The following is an 18,675-nucleotide window of genomic DNA, read 5'->3' on the forward strand; positions in this document are numbered from 1 at the left end:
CCATGATAAAGTCTATGATTAAGATCAAGAATCCAAATGTACCTTCCTTCATTTCAGAAATAAATCTAATTGTAATATATTTCTTTGCATATAATTAAACTAAATATACATATATCAGAACATAGAAGTATATATGTATTCAATTTTTAACCATATTTCTAAAATATTAGATGTGTTTAAAGATTGGCATCCTGGATATTTTAAAAATATATTTACTATTTTTTTAAATAAGTAAATATTACTCTTATAATGGACATCACTTTTACATATTCAAAAGACTAATTTGGAATACAGAATGAAGCTATAAACTGCTACCATTACACACAGTATTAGAAATAATATTCGACTAGAAAACACATAAATATAAACACAAAAAATGTTTATTATGAAGGAATAAAGGTAATGAATTAATACTTAAAATATAAATTAATTAAAGGAAAAGACAATTTGTGGTTACTGATAGTGCTCCTTAAATTTAGAAGCAAATCATCTATTATGTTATTGTACTTCATTATAACTTTAAGCAAATTATTTATTAATGCATTTAATACATTTCTGAACAAAATTTTTTGTAATGATACAAAATAACAAACGTATCAATTTATCTGCTCTGTTAAAGGACCAGGTTCTGCTAGAGAGGGATCCCTTAGAATTATCTTTTCTGTACTTAAATTGTTGATAAGACCTCTGAGAATTAAATGTCCTGAGAAATAAGGGGCAAAGGGAATTCAGAATTTGTCCAATGGTAGAAAAGATGCATACAACTAATTTACCTAGGGAAATCTTTATTTTCAGGTGAAGGGTCTTTTTCCAACCAGCTTTCATAAAGAGATTTAGTCTCAAAACCATCATCAGGGCTGGAGATCTGGAAAGATAAACATGGAGAATTAGGTGTAGAAGGAACTCAATTTATGTGAAGATAAAGTCATGTTATTGCCATCAACTTCTACCTCTATATATGCATATGTATCATATTCATTTATAGAAAATATATCTAATTGAAAGTGGAAAGACTAAAACTCAGCCCAAATTCTTGTCTATGATGCCTCCCTGTTGATAATTTTGCCATGTAATTTCCTGATAATTTTGATAAACTTTTTAATATTTTCACATTGTAAAGAAACATCTCATTATAATGTTTGGCAGCTTAGATTTCCTTTAGTGGGAAGTCACTGGAAAAAACTTTGAATTTAATATTTTCTTTTTTGTCCAAGAAACCTAAGGACAAGTTTTAGGGCAGCAGAGGTGATAAACATTAAGAAACTGAGCTTAAAATTGTCAGTATAAATCCAAAAGTCTATGATTAGGCAAAATTGGAAATTTATGGGTTTTAGAAACTAACATCCTCAGAGTTCTACTTGGGAATTTTAAGAGTTTCTGTATATATATATACATTTTTTATTATCCTCATTAAAACTATACTTAAATTAGACTGCTCTGGTCTTTTCTCCACTCCAAGAAAAACAGGGCTATGTGCTAAAAAAAAAAGAGATTCTGGAAGTTCAATTTTAGATTGAGATCATCACACACATTGGCTACATTTTATTTGTTCATTTGTTTTCTTAAAAAAAATGGATCAGAGGCAGACCCTATACCCTCATTTCTCATCTATGAAAATGTGGCTAATGTTACCTACTTTAACCAAATCTCATCTCATCTGATAACTTCTCTGGTCTTTACACAGTGCTTGGTATTCCCTCTTCTGTGTCACTCTACATAAAAAAAAATTCTACAGACATTTACAGAGTGCTGGACCTTTAGTGTAGATAAGGAACACAGCGTTTTGATCCCTACATTCTTGAACATCACAATTGAATTGGGGAGACACATATCAAATTTCTTATCACATGCAATTCAAAAGAAAAGAACCAAGTGTTATAGAGAGCTGTACATAGGGGACAGAAGCTGAATGTGTCCCCAGGGAAGACCATTCAGAGGAACTGACAGTGAAGTTTAAGAGTATCTCAAGGTGTCAGGCATTGGTACATGTTTTTGAGCACTTTCCCTGCTGCAGTCTTATCCCATTTATGCCAAATGCACAAAAGTGCTGTTTTTTACTAATAACACAGGCCCTCCCCAAACTTGGTAGATGGTAACAGTGATGAGTTCTCCTCCTTCCAGAGTGAAGGTAGGGCTGGAAAATATGTCACTTATTCTGAAGCTGAGTATGGATGGAATGTTGCTTTATCATTGCATATGAGGTTCTCAGATTGAAAACAGTCTCAACACTCCACAGAAGCATCCTCTTCCCTACCAGCATGTTGCAACTGCAGGGATATTCCATTAATTTTTAGTCAGCTGACTGGGTCCTACTTTCTGCTCCTGCCAATTTACAATGGCTAATATCCTGGCTCCAATTCTATGTACTACTTGGACTAAATTTCCTACAAAATCCACTTAATTTTCTGAAATCACACTACCTCTGTCTAGCACTAATCACAATTGTGTCCTTTAGCCAGTACACCCAGATCCCTCCTAACTATCTGAGCTATACACACTTTTAGAATTGTGGCCTTTCTCTTACATATTAATTAATGGTTTGTCCCATTTCTGATACTCACTACCTCTGTGCTTGATTAGGCAGCTGCCTTTCTCCCATCCCTATCCTATCCTCATGTCACCAACATGTCTTATTTGTGCCAAGCTAAGGGCTGACAGACCCATAATAATCAGTTTACAGGAGAGTAAATAAATCTCTTGTCACCTGGGGCTTGGTATGGGTATAGACAAACATTCCCCTTTGTACTTTTGTATAGGCCAAAGCCTTCTCTCTTACTGGCCCCAGCTTCTCATCATCCTTGACATCCAAGGCCACAGCCATCTCTCTATGCCAGCACAAGAGAGGTACAGACTTCCTGAGAAGCATTCTTCCAATAATGTAGGTTTGCTTTTTTAGCTTGCTTTAGATAAGACAGCAGAAAAACCAGGTACGTTCCGATAAAAGGATCAAGAACATAACAAGCTACTTGGGATGGGTGGGAGTTGATAATGGGAATGAGGAAAGGATTCTTATTAGGGATAACTAGTCTTTGAAGATATTAGCAGTGGAAAGGGAGGGTAAAGATTACAAATGACTGAGAAATAGTAGCCAGAGAAAACTGATGACTTCCCAATGGCTGAAATAGAAATTTCAACCTATTACAATTAAATTCTACAGCAGGGAATTTTTAAATAAGCAGTTTATATAATTCTTTAGAGATTCACAGTGCTTTAGAGTTTTCAAAGTACATTTACATCACTGACTCATATAATGTAAATACCTCTAAAAAGTGCACATATAATATTTCAATTTTGCCTTTGGTCTTGATACTACCAAATATGTTAATGCTTGAGAGCAAAGCAGCCTTTCTAATGAACGATAAAATAACGTACAACCTTGTTAAAAATCCTGTTAAAATTCTAATGATTTTCCCATCATAAGATTTCTGGACACCTTGGCTAACTTCATGGCTCTTCATCCTTCCATCAGCATCTTATGCTTAGGTCATACTGAGCTACCTGTTCGCCATGAAGCACAGCATGTTCTTTCATACCTCCATATTTTTTTTTTCAGGTTCTGTGTCCTCTGCTTTTAATACCCATTCCCTTATTTCCACATCCTTCTTTTTGACAGTCCAAACATTAATTATTCCAGAAACCTCATATGTACCCCAACTTCCCACAGCTATCACAGATATTTAGGTTTTCAATTATTCTACTGTATATATAGTATCAAATATTCTACTGTACTGTAATTGCTCACTTATATGTCTATATCCTCTCTAGATTATAAAGTCTTTGAATTCAGAGACCTTATCCTTGAATTCAGAGACCTTATTGTTCTCGCTGCTAGAATTCATTTGACAGTACTTGATACATAACTACTAAAGTATGAACTTATGAATAAGCGGCCAAGGCAATCTCTGAACACAAGACTTTTTATTTCCAGCTTAGTGTTCTTTCTGCTATACCAAAGTCCCTCTCCCAGATGAAAATTATATACCCTTCACATTATAATTATGTGCACGATTATTCACAGAACTATTAATGGAACAAAGAGATTGGCAATACTATTTTCATAGGTACTAGCCTAAATAGTGTAGAATGATTTTGTTCTGACTTATTAATACAAATCTATCTTCTGTCACTAGTTTAAAAATAAGTAGCACTAATTCAGGGGAAAGAAGAATATTCATTCATCAGAAAACATATAAAATTAGATCCACTTAAATACCTCTTTTGTTAGTCTATACACCAATTGGAATAGAAGGGGTGTACAATCAACCCTCAGAGTATAATTGCCTGAAAAAAATATATAAACACAACATTATTTAATACTTATAAATAAAATTTCCTCTAGTTTAATTGTAACTTCATTTTCTAATTATAAACAGAACAAATAGTTTTCAAATCTTGGGCTCTTTCTCAGGGAATAAACCAGGTTGGAAACTGAACTTCAGGTGTGGGAGAGGCTATAGCACACACTTTGCACAGAAAAAGGTGTACGTGGGTTTTGCCATCAAGGGCAGCAGCTTCCACAGTAATATTAAGGGCCATCCCTATTGACAGCATCTCTTAAGGGGACTTTGACAAAGGAAGTGTTTAGGTCTACAACATTCATTCATTTATTCAATTTAATAGTATATATTAGAACATTAGAATAAAGCATGTTAGTAGCAAGTAAGGTCACCACTCTGGCATGTATCTAGAAATAAAGTGCAACGAAAGCCAGTAGACACAAATGTCATGTCAGGTTCAAGAGGAAGTTTGTGCTTCAAATTTTTTCTAATATATACAAAATATTTCCCAAAAGACTAAATATCTGTAGCCAAATTTCTTTAATAACTCCATAAGAAGAATTTAGCTAAGACTAGAATTTTCAGTAGTAATCCAAGAGGCAAATGATATATACACGAAAGAAATTATATAAATATACTAAGAAATTATAACAATTGCCTAGTTATAAATCATATTCACCGATTTTCTCCATGGTAAAATGTAAAATGAAAGCATTATGCAGGTATCTCATAGGAATAGGGTGTCTGTGATAATTAGCAAATTAGGATTTATAGCCTTAAAGGATTATACATTGCTTAAGAACAATCTGAAATTTACCTTCTATAGATGAATCTGAGTTGATATAAGCAATGCTTCTCTCCTGGAGTGTTTTTGCATTCTCCTATAATTGAAGTAAAGTTGTTACTTTATTCACAATGCTTACATTTGTTGAAATGCAAGCAAAATAAGCAAATTAATTTAGTGGAAAAGTGGTCTGCCATTACGCTTAAGAATCAAATGTACATGCTTCTTGATCATAAATTTAAGAAAATTCTACTCACTGCTCAATCAACAACATTAATCTAATTAAAACAAGAAAGAAAAATATTTTAAGGTTTTAACTACAGTTTATGGCATTAACAGGGAGCTCCAGACAGACAGGTATTTTCAAACTGTGGTACCCTGAGTCCCTGCATTCGTCCATTAGGCCAAAGTGAGGAGACCCACCCAGGTGAACTGAAGCAGAATTGCTGGAGGAAAGGCCTAGAATTGTCTATTTTCTAACAGGTAACCCTAGCAGTTCTTACATATAGTAAAGTTTGTGATCCACTGAGAGGACACTCAAGTATTGCTTAAACGTGAGAAATAGAAATGTCAATTTATTCATATTTTATAAAAAGGAGACCATGACTAAAAACAACATACATATTTATAAAAAAAGGGAAAGATGTAGAGAAGAGAAAGAATAAAAAAAAGGAGAAGCGGCCAGGGAAAAATGGAGAGAAGGGAAAGATTAGGACAGAGTGTTTCTGTCTCTCTCCTCCCTACATGGGCACGCATACAGACAGACAGACAGACACACACACACACACACACACACACACAAATACACAATTCAAAAAAAGATATGGAAAGTTGAATATAATAACAGAGATGGAAACACTGAGAGAGACTTTCACAGGATGACCTCTGTCTGGCTAGTTTGCTACCTGATAAGAGCATGCTGTACAAAGACATTTAAAGCTGTGTGAGAAACCATGGCACAAATGAAACCTATCACCTCTCTGCACCGTCCCACACAGGTCAGATGATAAATGCCCCCACTATAAATAAAGACTTTCCATTATTACAAATTTACAGTGGAAATAAAGAAAATTCCTTGTGCAGTTAAGGAAGAAATATGCTGCTGAATATGATCAAAAGTCTAGCAGAAAATTAGAAACTAGAAACAATATTGGAATTATCTATTGTCAGCCCTCATATATGTAAAATAATGCAAAAAATAATCATTTGATGTCCTAGATTTCTTTGAGCCTTATATTGCTGAAATTATAGGAACAAATACACATATTATATATGTATGTGACCAGAGAAAATTTTGTATCTCCAAAGGTAGAACGATCTTAATGCATATCTGATTAATCTAAATTAATCTTCTACTTTCTAGAATGCATAATCACAAATATCAATGTCATAAAAATCTATAATGAAACTGGAATCAGCAAAGGATATGTGATACACAGGTATGAGTTTGTGTGATTTTATCCCCATCTTTATTTGATTCATTGTAATTTTAAAGTAATGTAAGAAGAAATGAGTCAGGAGAAAAGCATTTTAAAAATAAAGACAATAGTAATGCTTTAAGACAACTCTACAGGGAGGGGCATAAGTAGCACAGTGGTAGAATTTTCACCCAACATACGAGAACCTGGGAGAATTCCAGGAATTGAACCTGGGTTCAATTCCCAGATGTGGCAGTTGCCAAAAAAACAAAAAAACCCTCCTTTTTTGGGCAGTACAACGGAGGCTCAGTGGCAGAATTCTCCAGCCTGCCTTGCTGGAGACCCAGGTTCAATTCCTGGAGCCTGCCCATGCCAAAAAAAAAAGACAACTCTATAAAATCTAGCCTTATATAAGAAAAACAGAAGATGCTAGGGGGAGAATAAATGTTTATAAAGTACACCCACCTTGCATAAATGTAATGCGCTTACCTTATACATTTAAGAATTTAGATATCCAGTGACAAAGAAACTACAATATGAACAAAGGGGGCCTAGGAGATTCATTTAGAGCTAAAGTGACAAATGATTATGTTTTAAGGAGGAAAAAACCTCTGAATTTGCAAAGTAAGTCAATATGATATGTAATTCGATTTACAATATTATTATCTTACACATATCCCCCTATAGTTATAATTCAATTTGGAATCTGTTAAGGTAAAATTATAATAAAGGTATAGTTATTTTATTGAACATCTTATATTTTCTTAAATGGCAGAACTCCCAGGAACTTCAAAACCTTGAAGCCCTGGAATCCAAGTCTCTGTATCAGTTTGTAGATAAATTAATTCACTTGGTCCAAACAGCTTGCTAGTTTTGATTATTTTCTGAGCTTACCAATTTTGCTCATTCATCACAAAACAAATATGAATAGAAACAAAAATATTTTTACAATAATGAACAAATTTCTTTTGTAGAGTAGTAATTAAGAGGCTACTGTTTGCCATACTGATATAAGCATAACAAACTGTATTTCTTAAATTTTCTTGAAGTATTCTCTAAACTAAAAACCATATTAGGTTTCAAGTACTTCCCTCTAGCCACTCCAAAGCACTATAAACTGTGTTCCGGTAGCCTTGAATCTTGAAGATGATTGTACAATATGACTGTGCGATTGTAAAAACCTTGTGTCTGATGCTCCTTTTATCCAGGGTATGGACAGATGAGTCAAACAAAAAGGAAAAATAAGTAAATAAATAAATAATAGGGGGGATAAGGGGCAAAAAAAGATGGGTAGATTGAAATACTAGTGGTCAATGAGAGGGAGGGTTTTTTTCTTTTCTTTTTCTGGAGTAATACAAATTTTCTAAAAATGATCATGGTGATGAATACACAACTATGTGGTGATACTGTGAGCCACCGATTGTATGTTTTGGATGGATCATGCATGAAGATTTCTCAATAAAAATATGTTTTTAAAAAATCATATTAGGGAACACAGTATGTTTGTGATCATCCTGAGATATGTACATTTCTTCCCAGTTGACCAAGAACATTAGAACCTTTCCTGTCTTATTTACCTCAGCCCATTCTGTTGAACCCAGAAGTCCAAATTCTTCTGCATCCCAACTGGCAAAAATGATAGTTCTTCTAGGTCTCCAGCCTGTAATCATTGTTACCATACATGGTTAGGCAGACCTGCCTATAAATAAAATGAAATTGAGTAATTTTCTGTTATCACCTACCAAAGAAACATTATTTACCTGTACTCATCAGTTTTCCAAAACTCTGGACAATTTCTTGCAAAACAGCAGCCCCAGTTGTTGGATCAATACCTCCAAATACCCATGAATCCCGATGACCTCCCAGAATAACATATCTATCTGGAAAATAAAGCATCCAAAGAACTACCAGTTTGAATACATTCTAAATAACTAATTTATATTGATAAATTAAGCTTTCTCTTGCTTGAGCTTTCCCCCACGGAGAAAATAAACATGAAAAGACAGTACCTTCTTTTAGAGTTGGACAATTTTATTTTTCAAATATACTAGTTTCACATCAGTCAAAAAAAAATCAATTGCTGACTGAAATTTATTTTCTCTTAATTCTATTAATCTTTTAAAATCAAAATGTAAAAAAAATTAATAATAATCACTGACTCACCAGGTTCCACAGATCCTCTGATAGTTCCAATTACATTGTAAATCCTTGTAATTTTATTGGTGTTATAGACATGCATTCTAATCTTCCTAGAATTTCAAAGGAAATAAATCACTTCTGATTTACTAATAAGAGAGTAATAGATCTAGCAGTTTTTTTTCCAACTTTTTATTATGAAAAATTTCAAAAGCACAAGAAAACTTGTAGAACAGGACAACAAATTCCCATATATCCACATACTAATTTCCATGATTTTTAACATTGTTGAACCATTTGCAATTTGCAGGCATCATGAAACATCACTCCTTAATACCTGAGCATGAGCCTTTAAGTTAAATTTTAAAAACTGCATACCTAATGTTTTATATTTCCCCTCCTTCATAGTTATTTTGCTGGGATTTATTTAAAATTCAAAGTATCTATTTTTCAAAATGCCTTGGGTATTCATTCCAAAATGTTTCAATTTACCCTACTTAATTGTTCACAAAAGCAAAGAAGACAAACCATTACCTAATAAAGAAAAAAATATAAACATAGTATTTGAATGTTTGTCATAATATTTATATTAATTCCTGCCATTCACTAACCTCTTCTACATTATTTAAGGAGCAGATCAGTGCATTATTAAAGAGCTGGTTGAATGTTATGTTTATATAAATGATAAATAAAATAATAAATTCTACTGTTACATGGGAATTTGGGAAGCTCCTGCCAAAATGCACAAGACAACTACTAAATGCTGGCTACAACTAAATCATGGCTAATTCTGATTAGAGCCAGTCTTTTAAGCATTCATTCATAAATTACAATTAATCAAATTAAAATACAAGTGGAAAATACCATCAAGCTCAGACAGATAAAAAATGCCTCTCACATTGTATGATTTTTCACAGGACAACAAAGTAAGTCTTTATTCTGGGAGCAAAAATCTCAGCAATTTTTTATTTGTAGCTGTTTTTGAATGGAAGAATTAACAAACTATAAAAACCTGTAAATTCTTAAGAACACATTCTGGCTTTTCCCTCAAAAGCATATTGTGTTTCTCAATGCCTATTTAATTCACATGCAATAGTCAACTGATGTAGGAGATAGGATTAACATAAAACCTGCGGAACTACTTGGGAGTAGATGGCATTAGGGTGGTGGCGGCAGTAAGCTGCTTTATGTTATCTGATTTATGTAAGACAGTCTAGGAAGAAGAGAATGTTTGTTTACCCCAAATGGTTATTTTAAGTACGAAGGAAGAACACTGAAAGATAAGAACTTTGTTCCCTCAGGAAATGCATGCATGCCTATTGTCATCCTGTGGTATATAACCAGGATCTGGTTAAGAATAAAATTGTCTGAAGTCTGTCTGAAGTAAACTCAAGCTTCAGACCCCCTGAGCCCATCTGTGTCTTTCTTTCTCTCCTTCTTCTTTTCTTTTTTTCTCATCATTCCTTAATATCCTTCGAGCTCCTTTTCAACAGGAAGCAACAAACTGAAAGTGCTTTCAGGGGAAAACTAATGAATAGGCAAGTTCTTTCAACTTATAGGGTTAAGTTAAAGAATAATTTTTGTTACTTAGAGATAAAAATTAGCAGCAACACCTGCATACATCCCACAGTATTTTGGGCAGATAATTAAAAAGTATAGGCAGGGGGCATGAGGGTAGTTCAGTGGAAGAATTCTTGCCTGCCATGTGGGAGACCTGGGTTAAATTTCCAGTCCATGCACTTCCCAAATAAACAAGCAAACAAACAAATGAAAAATCAAACAAAAATTCAACAAGTGGTGCTGTAATAATATTCACATGGAAAAAGAATGAAGTGTGACCCCACCATACAGCATACAAGAAAAATTAAAAAAAAAAAAAAAAAGTATAGGCAAAATCCCTTGAGGGGCTAGAGAAAAAACATGGAACTATTAAACCTTCCCACCAGGGAAACTCCTAATATTCCATAAAACATTAGAGACTCCCAAGTTAATAGGCCAAGTCCTTGATCTTGAGGTTTGCTCTTATGAAACTTATTTCGATAGCAGAGAAGCTAAGCCTACCTATAATTATGCCTGAGAGTTACTTCAGAGAACCTCTTTTGTTGCTGAGACGCAACCTCTCTCTCTTTAAGCCTAACTCTGCAAGTAAAATCATTACCCACACAGGGGACAAGACATCCAGGAGTATAATTCTCCCTGGCAATGTGGGACATGACTCCAAGGGATGAGCCTGGCCCTGGCACCATGGGATTGACAATGCCTTCTAAACCAAAAGGGGGGAAAGAAATGTACCAAAATAAAGTGTCAATGGCTAAGAGAATTCAAATAGAGTCAAGTAGCTATTCTGGAGGCAACTCTTACACAAGCTTCAGGTAGATATTGCTAATTGTCACAGCTTGCCAAACTCCAACCAACATCATTCCTGTTTACCCTAAAGAACACTAAGGGCTCTATCTGAAATTCTACAGAAGTTTCATGTATTAAGTTTACTGTTCAGAAACCTTAAGCCTTCAGATGGTTCCTAGCCAGGTCCTGAAACCTTGAGGTGCCAGTATTTCCAAGAACATCAACCAGTTCCATCCCCCTAACCCATACTGTCGACACCCCTTTTCAACACAAAAAAGTTAGAATGGGCAGAGCCCAAATATCCCTAAAGATTGGGAGAATGACTGAAGAAATAGTTACCACAGAGAAGTTAGAATTTAACAAATGAGTATGACTACTGAATCATTATTTTGATATTTCTTTTTAGTCTCCACTGTCTTGGAGCAGATAGAAGGAAAAATCTGAAATTGTGGAACTGTAACCCATACTAAACTTTGAAATCTGTTTTATAACTACTTGTTACAATGTACTTGTTACAATGTACTTTGAAATTTTGTATATATATTTCACAATAAAAATAATTTAAAAATAGAAGCAAAAGAATAGAAACATTGTTTAGCATGTGTTTCTAAAAATACTAACCTAAAATCTATAATTAGTAAGACAAAAAAAACATTGGTATTATGTCATTAAGTAAGGAAAATTAAGTAATAATACAATACATGCATAAAAAGACATGTATTTTAATCTACATAAGAAAATAAGCATAAGATGCATGTCCAAATTGTCAAAGAATCTTAACATCTTCAGTACTGATGCCATTCTAAGTTTTTAGACTCATTTCCTAACTGCCTAGAGAATAATAATACTTATTTTTTCCTATCACACAAACTCATCACGTTACCAAAAAAAAAGAGCTCTAACACAGACTCCACAAGGTAGGATTATTTGCTTGTTTTATTCTCTAATGAATCCCCAGAACCCAGTATGGTTCCTGAGGTATAATAGATGAAATGTGTGTTCAATGAAGTAAGATAATTCTGGCAAGGGAAAGCTGAAAACAAAACAAAAATCTTAGCTCATCCATTGTGCTCTCTGCCTTTCATTGTCTTTGACTAGACTATTTTACAATTCTGTGGAAAAAGAATTTAACTGGTAGAAACCTTAATACTATTAAAAATAATTCACATCCACTGAAACGTATGATATGATTTATCGGATGAATGTTCAGTTGATGTCCTTCCTCACTACAGAAATTTTTCTGCTATTAAGTAAATCCATTGCTGCATTTCTAATGAGCTGATTTATGTGTACCATCTTTGAATTCTCTGAAATGGATTTAACACTTTTCTGGTTGCATTGTTAATTAGTGAATTAAATAAAATCTTTGACACGTGTTCACTTTATATGTGTATAGAATCATGATTTTAGTATTTTTAAAAGTATCCCTTATCATTTTTGGGCATCCAAGATGCCCAATGGATTTTTCTCATTGAACCAGTTACAGGATGCTTAAACCCAGACATGTCTTTTTACTTTCAGAGGTAAATCCTAAGGAGCAATTTTAGGAACTTTAACCTTGCTTCTGTATCTCTATTCCCCCCTCCACCCTATAATGATTTTGTGTTTTATGTTTTTAATTTGCTTACAGCTCATAAATTATTCCCCATTGATGGCAGCAGTGATTGGGAATTTGGTTTCATGTTCTTGCCATTGGTGACCTCTATATATGGATTCATTAAGATTTCTGTTGCGTGAGAGACAACAGGAATATTATTTTAGTATACCTTTTGTTTACTTGTGTATCTGTCCACTTAAGCTCAAATCAAGTAAGGATACTGTGTGCCCATTTTGGAGAACAGCTTTCTTATATTGAGAACAGTGAGTTTATGTTCCTGTGTTTACTCGACCTGCAAATGAAGTTGCACAAGTAGAGCAAAACGGTCTCTCTCTGTCAGTGTGTTTCTGTTCGTGATTCAGAAAGGCCTTTACCTTTCATTGTGAGTTTATGTCTTCTCATTTCTGGAAGTATTAATAAGTTAGCTAATAAACTCTTAAAGAAACTTTGTTCTGATTAATTTATAGAGATGGAATAAGCACTTATATAAATGAACATTTTCCAAAATACCTATGAAATAAGAAAGTTGAACTAATATTTAAATGTGGTAGAATAAAAAAATGTACAAAAAGTAAGAAACACTGAGAATCCAAGTTCACATCGTTAAGTTAAATTGTTAACAGATAAGATTGATTTAATAATTTTGGTTTAATAAAAACAGCTGATTCTGTGAGTTATCAGTGTTAAGTATCCCTCTTCACCTATGCTTCAGGCAAATTTAACTTCTTAAAGATCTGATCGTGATTATTCCTTAATAGCTGTACAAACTGATCTCTCTAGAATGCATTTCCTATCTGCCTTGATCCTGTAGGAAACTTCTCTTTCTGTAAGACTAAGCTCAACAAAAGTTTATTCTTTGACACTCTGTCCTTTACAAGAGTGCTATAATGTGTTATAACAATAATTATTATAATGGTCATCTACGAGCTTTACAACAGTTAAATGCTTTCCCATTTTAACTCATTTAACCCACACAACCCACACAGTAAGTGATCAATGAATGTTGGCTCCTTTCTCTCTTCTGCTTTAACATTTCCCTTAACCTCACCTATTGTTCCACATGTTGAAAGTTATTTAAAAAATTGTTTTGAAAGTTATTTAAAACATTATTTTAAAAACTTTAGGTGAAAGGGGTAAAGAAAAATAATTGCTTGACATGTTAAAACTATAACTGAAATGTAGTAATGTGTGAAATTTGTGAAACAAATTTATTGTGGTAACACTATTAGTAGAAAATACAATTAATATTTCATTCTCTATGCTTAAATGATATAAAATGTTCAATTGTTCACTAGTGAAAAATGAGGTAATAACTTGCAGAACAGTTATCTTGACATTATTCCATTAAATATAAAATTTTTCCATACAATTTAAAGTAATGCAAAATTACCTGAAAGAATCACTCCCTATAAAGCCAGGCCCGATATTATAACTCACATTAAGACTTCCTTTCCAGTTTTCATCTGGTGGAGCAGCTCCTCCCATATTGCTGTGGAGAGAAAATGAAAATGACAGAATAAAATGAGATTACAATTTCCAAAAAGAAACCAAGAAGTGTGATGATGAGATATTTCATTCATACATCCAACAAGTATTTAGTGAGCATTTACTAAGTGCCAGATACCATCAAAATTCCCTTCCCTTTTGAAGGAACCATCATGAAGATAAATAAGGAACATTCAATATGTTAGTGATAAGAGCTAAAGAGAAAAATGAAATAGAGGAGATGGGACTCGTCAGCTTCCTTACTCTTGATTTTACTTGTTTATATATGTATATATAGAAGTTTGGAGACATGCAAGGGAACACCAGTTCTAGAATACAATAATAGGAAACCTTAATAAAGCACTTACTGTAGTCTAGAAAGTGTGTTAAGTACTTTACATACATGAGCTCATCTAATTCTCATAAAAACCCTATTATTTTTCTCATTTTACAGATAGGGAAACGGAATCAGAGAAAGATTAAGTAACTTGCCCAAAGTCACATCTAGTAATTGGTGGGGGTAAGAATTCAAATCTACATTTCAGAATCCCTGTCCTGAATCAATTTATTGTGCTGCTTTTTATTGAAGGAACCTGAAAAATATAAATCCACAGTCAGAAGGGAGATTTCCAGGATAGATTCTGTGCATGAAAATAGTCTTAAGAGAAAGAAATTTCTATTTACTTCATAAAGCAGTACATTTCTGAATAACTATTTATAATCATTTGAGACCCATATTTCTGCCTTCAGTATAGGTGAATATCATCTTAGTATTTACATGTTGCTGAATTATACTGACTTTCAGAGTTAACTGCATACATAAATCCCAATAAAGTCCGTGAAATAAAATCATTTCAAGGTTTAATGGCCCTAACCATAAGAGGACTATAGCTGGGTGGTGTCCTAGTTTTACTACTTACAAGTGGACTAGTGTCCAGCAAGTGCTTGAATTCTCTAAAAACAAATTTTCTTTTTGTAAAATAATAGCCTATCTGCCTAAAACGTGAAAACGCTATATAGACTGCAAAGCACTGTACCACTGTTAGATACTACATTAGCATCTACTCTTGGTGACCAGTGGTATTTCTTCCTAGTAGACAGAGATGTTGTGTAGGTGGAAGCACCCAAATCTCTTTGTAAGAAATAAGAAAGATTTATTATAAAATTAATGTATTTTATGATAAAAGAAAATTTATAGACAAGTGATGCTCCTGAGGTTATACTATAGATGAGAATAGGTAAACATGTAACATGTTATATGTACAGTTTCATTTATTGACCCACTCTTTATTTTAAATGCAAACTAGATAAAACAATTCCTCATTTTCTCATTTGCAAATTTTTTTCCTAAGGTTTCAGAGACATTTTAAGATTGTCTGATAAATGTGCATTTTAGAGTCAAGTGAGGCTCTTGGATAATGATGTAACTTCCAGAAGCAACAAATTTTAAAATTTTACAATTGTGAGAACTAGAAAACTGCCTAACATCTAACCATACCTGTACTGCTGTTAAGAAGACCTATTTCTTTTGTTCTGTCCTCGGAAGACTGCAGGGTTAGCTCCTTCCATTATTATATGACATCCTATGGTTACTAGTCCTGCTCTCAACCCAAATATCCAATGCCCTACACCTTTAATTTTCAGGCAAAACATAGTCACTCCTATGATGTTACTACCTCATTTAACCTCCTTCCCAACTCTTAAATCATTTTCACTCCAATAATCACATTATTAAAATTAGATCAAGTCACAAAGCTTAAAACGCTCCAGTAGCTGCTCATCACACTAAGCATAAATTCCAAATGCTTATTGCCATGGCCTACAAAACCCTATGTAATCTGACAATACTTCGACGAGTTTTGTCTGTGCTCATTGTGTTCCACCCCACTGGTCTCTTTTCTTGATTATGCTAAACATTTTAGGGTACCAGGTCTTTGAGAGTTTTGTTCCTCTTCCTAAAATGGCCTTCCCCCACATAATCATATCTCTATTCAAATATCTCTTCCTTAAAGGCCTTAGCCTTCTCTGGCCACCCACTAAAAAAACAGCCCCTATCTTTCCCTATCTCTTATTATGCTTTACCTTATCCTTAGAACATTCATCAATACCTGACATTACATAATCTATGTCTTTCAGTTTATTATCTCCACCACTAAAATATAAGTTTCAAGAGGGCAGGGCACACTATTCATTGTTATGTATCTAGTTCCCTAATCCAGCAAATGGCAAATCATAGGTTCTCAAGAAATATTTCTGGAATGAATTAATTACATGGTGTATTAGTTAGGGTTCTCTAGAGAAACAGAATCAACAGGGAACACTTGCAAATATAAAATTTATGAAAGTGTCTCACGTGACCATAGGAATGCAGAGTCCAAAATCCACAGGGCAGGCTGTGAAGCTGATGACTCCAATGGATGGCCTGGATGAACTCCACAGGAGAGGCTCACCAGCCAAAGCAGAAATGGAACCTGTCTCCTCTGAGTCCTCCTTAAAAGGCTTCCCATGATTGGATTTAGCATCACTAATTGCAGAAGACACTCCCCTTTGGCTGATTACAAATGGAATCATGACCTAATCCTATGAAATGTCCTCATTGCAACAGACAGGCCAGCGCTTGCCCAATCAGATGAACAGGTACCACAACATGGCCAAGTTGACACCTGTCCCTAACCATGACAGTCCACCCCTTGTCAACTTGGCACATATATATATATATATATATATATATATATATATATATATATATCACCTTAGACCATACTTAATTTCCAAATGAAAACAAATAAGCACACATTTTTTTCTTTTACCTGACAATACTCAACTGTCCTGCATATAACTGGAAACACATTAAATCTCTCCAGAATACCGTGCAAATCCTTGGGCAACATTCATTCTTAAACTTGATATCTTACAACTTAAATAGTAGAACACAAACAAAACAGCATTACAGTCCTCGTTTCTGTAACTGATCACGTGGTCGAAGTTCATATTTATCACTACCTTCTTCCACTACCCATTCCATGTTCCCTTTCCCCTCAGCAAGCACTTCAGCTGGCCGTGGTTCTTTGCCTGGTGGGGTGACCCAAACCTTCATTCCTGAAGTCTCAGAGCCATTAGTGGTCCTACCTGGATTGTGTTGTTGCAGTTTTCCATTGATTTTAATCACAGGGCATGGTAGTACTAATAGACGCCCCAGGGGATCTCCTATATTCCAAGAAAACTCTTCTTTACCTCCATTATGTAGTTGCAGTCCTACTTCCTTCTGATAGTCAGGGTCAATTACCCCAGACAATAATGTAATCCCCTTCTTGGTGTGTTGATCCAGAGGCATAAGTAGCCCAAAGTGGCCAGGTGGCAATCTTAACTTCCAGTTCAGTGATATCACTGTTGTTTCTCCTGGAGAAAGCACACCCCATTTTGGAACTAAAACCTGTAGACCAGCAGAACTCAGGGTAGCAGGGACAGGAAGCAAAAATTTTCCTAGTGGATCACTAGGAGTAATAGTGAGTGGCACCACACCCATTTCCACCCCTTGGTTCCTGGACCCATGGATCCTGGCTATGGGAGAAACAGCACCATACAGCGGACGCTGATTCAGAGCATACACAGCTTCCTGGAGAACATTACCCCAGCCTTTCAAGTTTTTGCCACCTAGTTGGCACCGTAATTGAGTTTTCAAAAGGCCATTCCACCGTTCTATCAATCCAGCAGCTTCTGGATGATGGGGAACATGGTAAGACCAGAGAATTCCATGAGCATGTGCCCATTCCCACACTTCATTTGCTGTGAAGTGTGTTCCTTGATCCGAAGCAATGCTATGTGGAATACCATGATGATGGATAAGGCATTCTGTAAGCCCACGGATAGTAGTTTTGGCAGAAGCATTGCGTGCAGGGAAAGCAAACCCATATCCAGAGTATGTGTCTATTCCAGTTAGAACAAATCGCTGCCCCTTCCATGAAGGGAGTGGTCCAATGTAATCAACCTGCCACCATGTAGCTGGCTGGTCACCTCGGGGAATGGTGCCATATCGGGGGCTGAGTGTGGGTCTCTGCTGCTGGCAGATTGGGCACTCAGCAGTGGCTGTAGCCAGGTCAGCCTTGGTGAGTGGAAGTCCATGTTGCTGAGCCCATGCATAACCTCCATCCCTACCACCATGACCACTTTGTTCATGAGCCCATTGGGCAATAACAGGAGTTGCGGGGGAAAGAGGCTGACTGGTATCCATAGAACGGGTCATCTTATCCACTTGATTATTAAAATGTTCCTCTGCTGAAGTCACCCTCTGGTGTGCATTCACATGGGACACAAATATCTTCATGTTTTTAGCCCACTCAGAAAGGTCTATCCGCATACTTCTTCCCCAGACCTCTTTGTCACCAATTTTCCAATTATGGTCTTTCCAAGTCCCTGACCATCCAGCCAAACCATTAGCAACAGCCCATGAGTCAGTATACAAACGCACCTCTGGCCAGTTTTCCTTCCAAGCAAAGTGAACAACCAGGTGCACTGCTCGAAGTTCTGCCCACTAGGAGGATTTCCCCTCACCACTGTCCTTCAAGGACACCCTAGAAAGGGGTTGTAGTGGTGCAGCTGTCCACTTTCAGATGGTACCTGCATATCGTGCTG

At 35.2% G+C, this 18,675-nt stretch overlaps 1 protein-coding gene across 7 annotated transcripts in view; it reads right to left on the reverse strand.

Annotated features, from left to right (window-relative positions):
• NAALAD2 (N-acetylated alpha-linked acidic dipeptidase 2) overlaps positions 1 to 18,675 on the reverse strand; it is a 63,005-nt gene that overhangs the window by 9,202 nt on the left and 35,128 nt on the right. For 6 of the 7 annotated variants that reach the window (XM_077113304.1, XM_077113303.1, XM_077113305.1 and 3 more), the window contains 7 exons: positions 13,949 to 14,047; positions 8,643 to 8,728; positions 8,240 to 8,359; positions 8,057 to 8,139; positions 5,095 to 5,158; positions 4,214 to 4,281; positions 774 to 865 (listed from right to left, as the gene is read on the reverse strand). In XM_077113304.1, coding sequence (XP_076969419.1) covers positions 774 to 865; positions 4,214 to 4,281; positions 5,095 to 5,158; positions 8,057 to 8,139; positions 8,240 to 8,359; positions 8,643 to 8,728; positions 13,949 to 14,047 — 612 coding nt within the window. The remainder of the gene's footprint in view (positions 1 to 773; positions 866 to 4,213; positions 4,282 to 5,094; positions 5,159 to 8,056; positions 8,140 to 8,239; positions 8,360 to 8,642; positions 8,729 to 13,948; positions 14,048 to 18,675) is intronic. The other variant, XM_077113306.1, reaches the window with a different exon arrangement.

Source organism: Tamandua tetradactyla, chromosome 8, assembly GCF_023851605.1.
Source record: "Tamandua tetradactyla isolate mTamTet1 chromosome 8, mTamTet1.pri, whole genome shotgun sequence".
In the NCBI taxonomy this organism is placed as follows: Eukaryota; Metazoa; Chordata; class Mammalia; order Pilosa; family Myrmecophagidae; genus Tamandua; species Tamandua tetradactyla.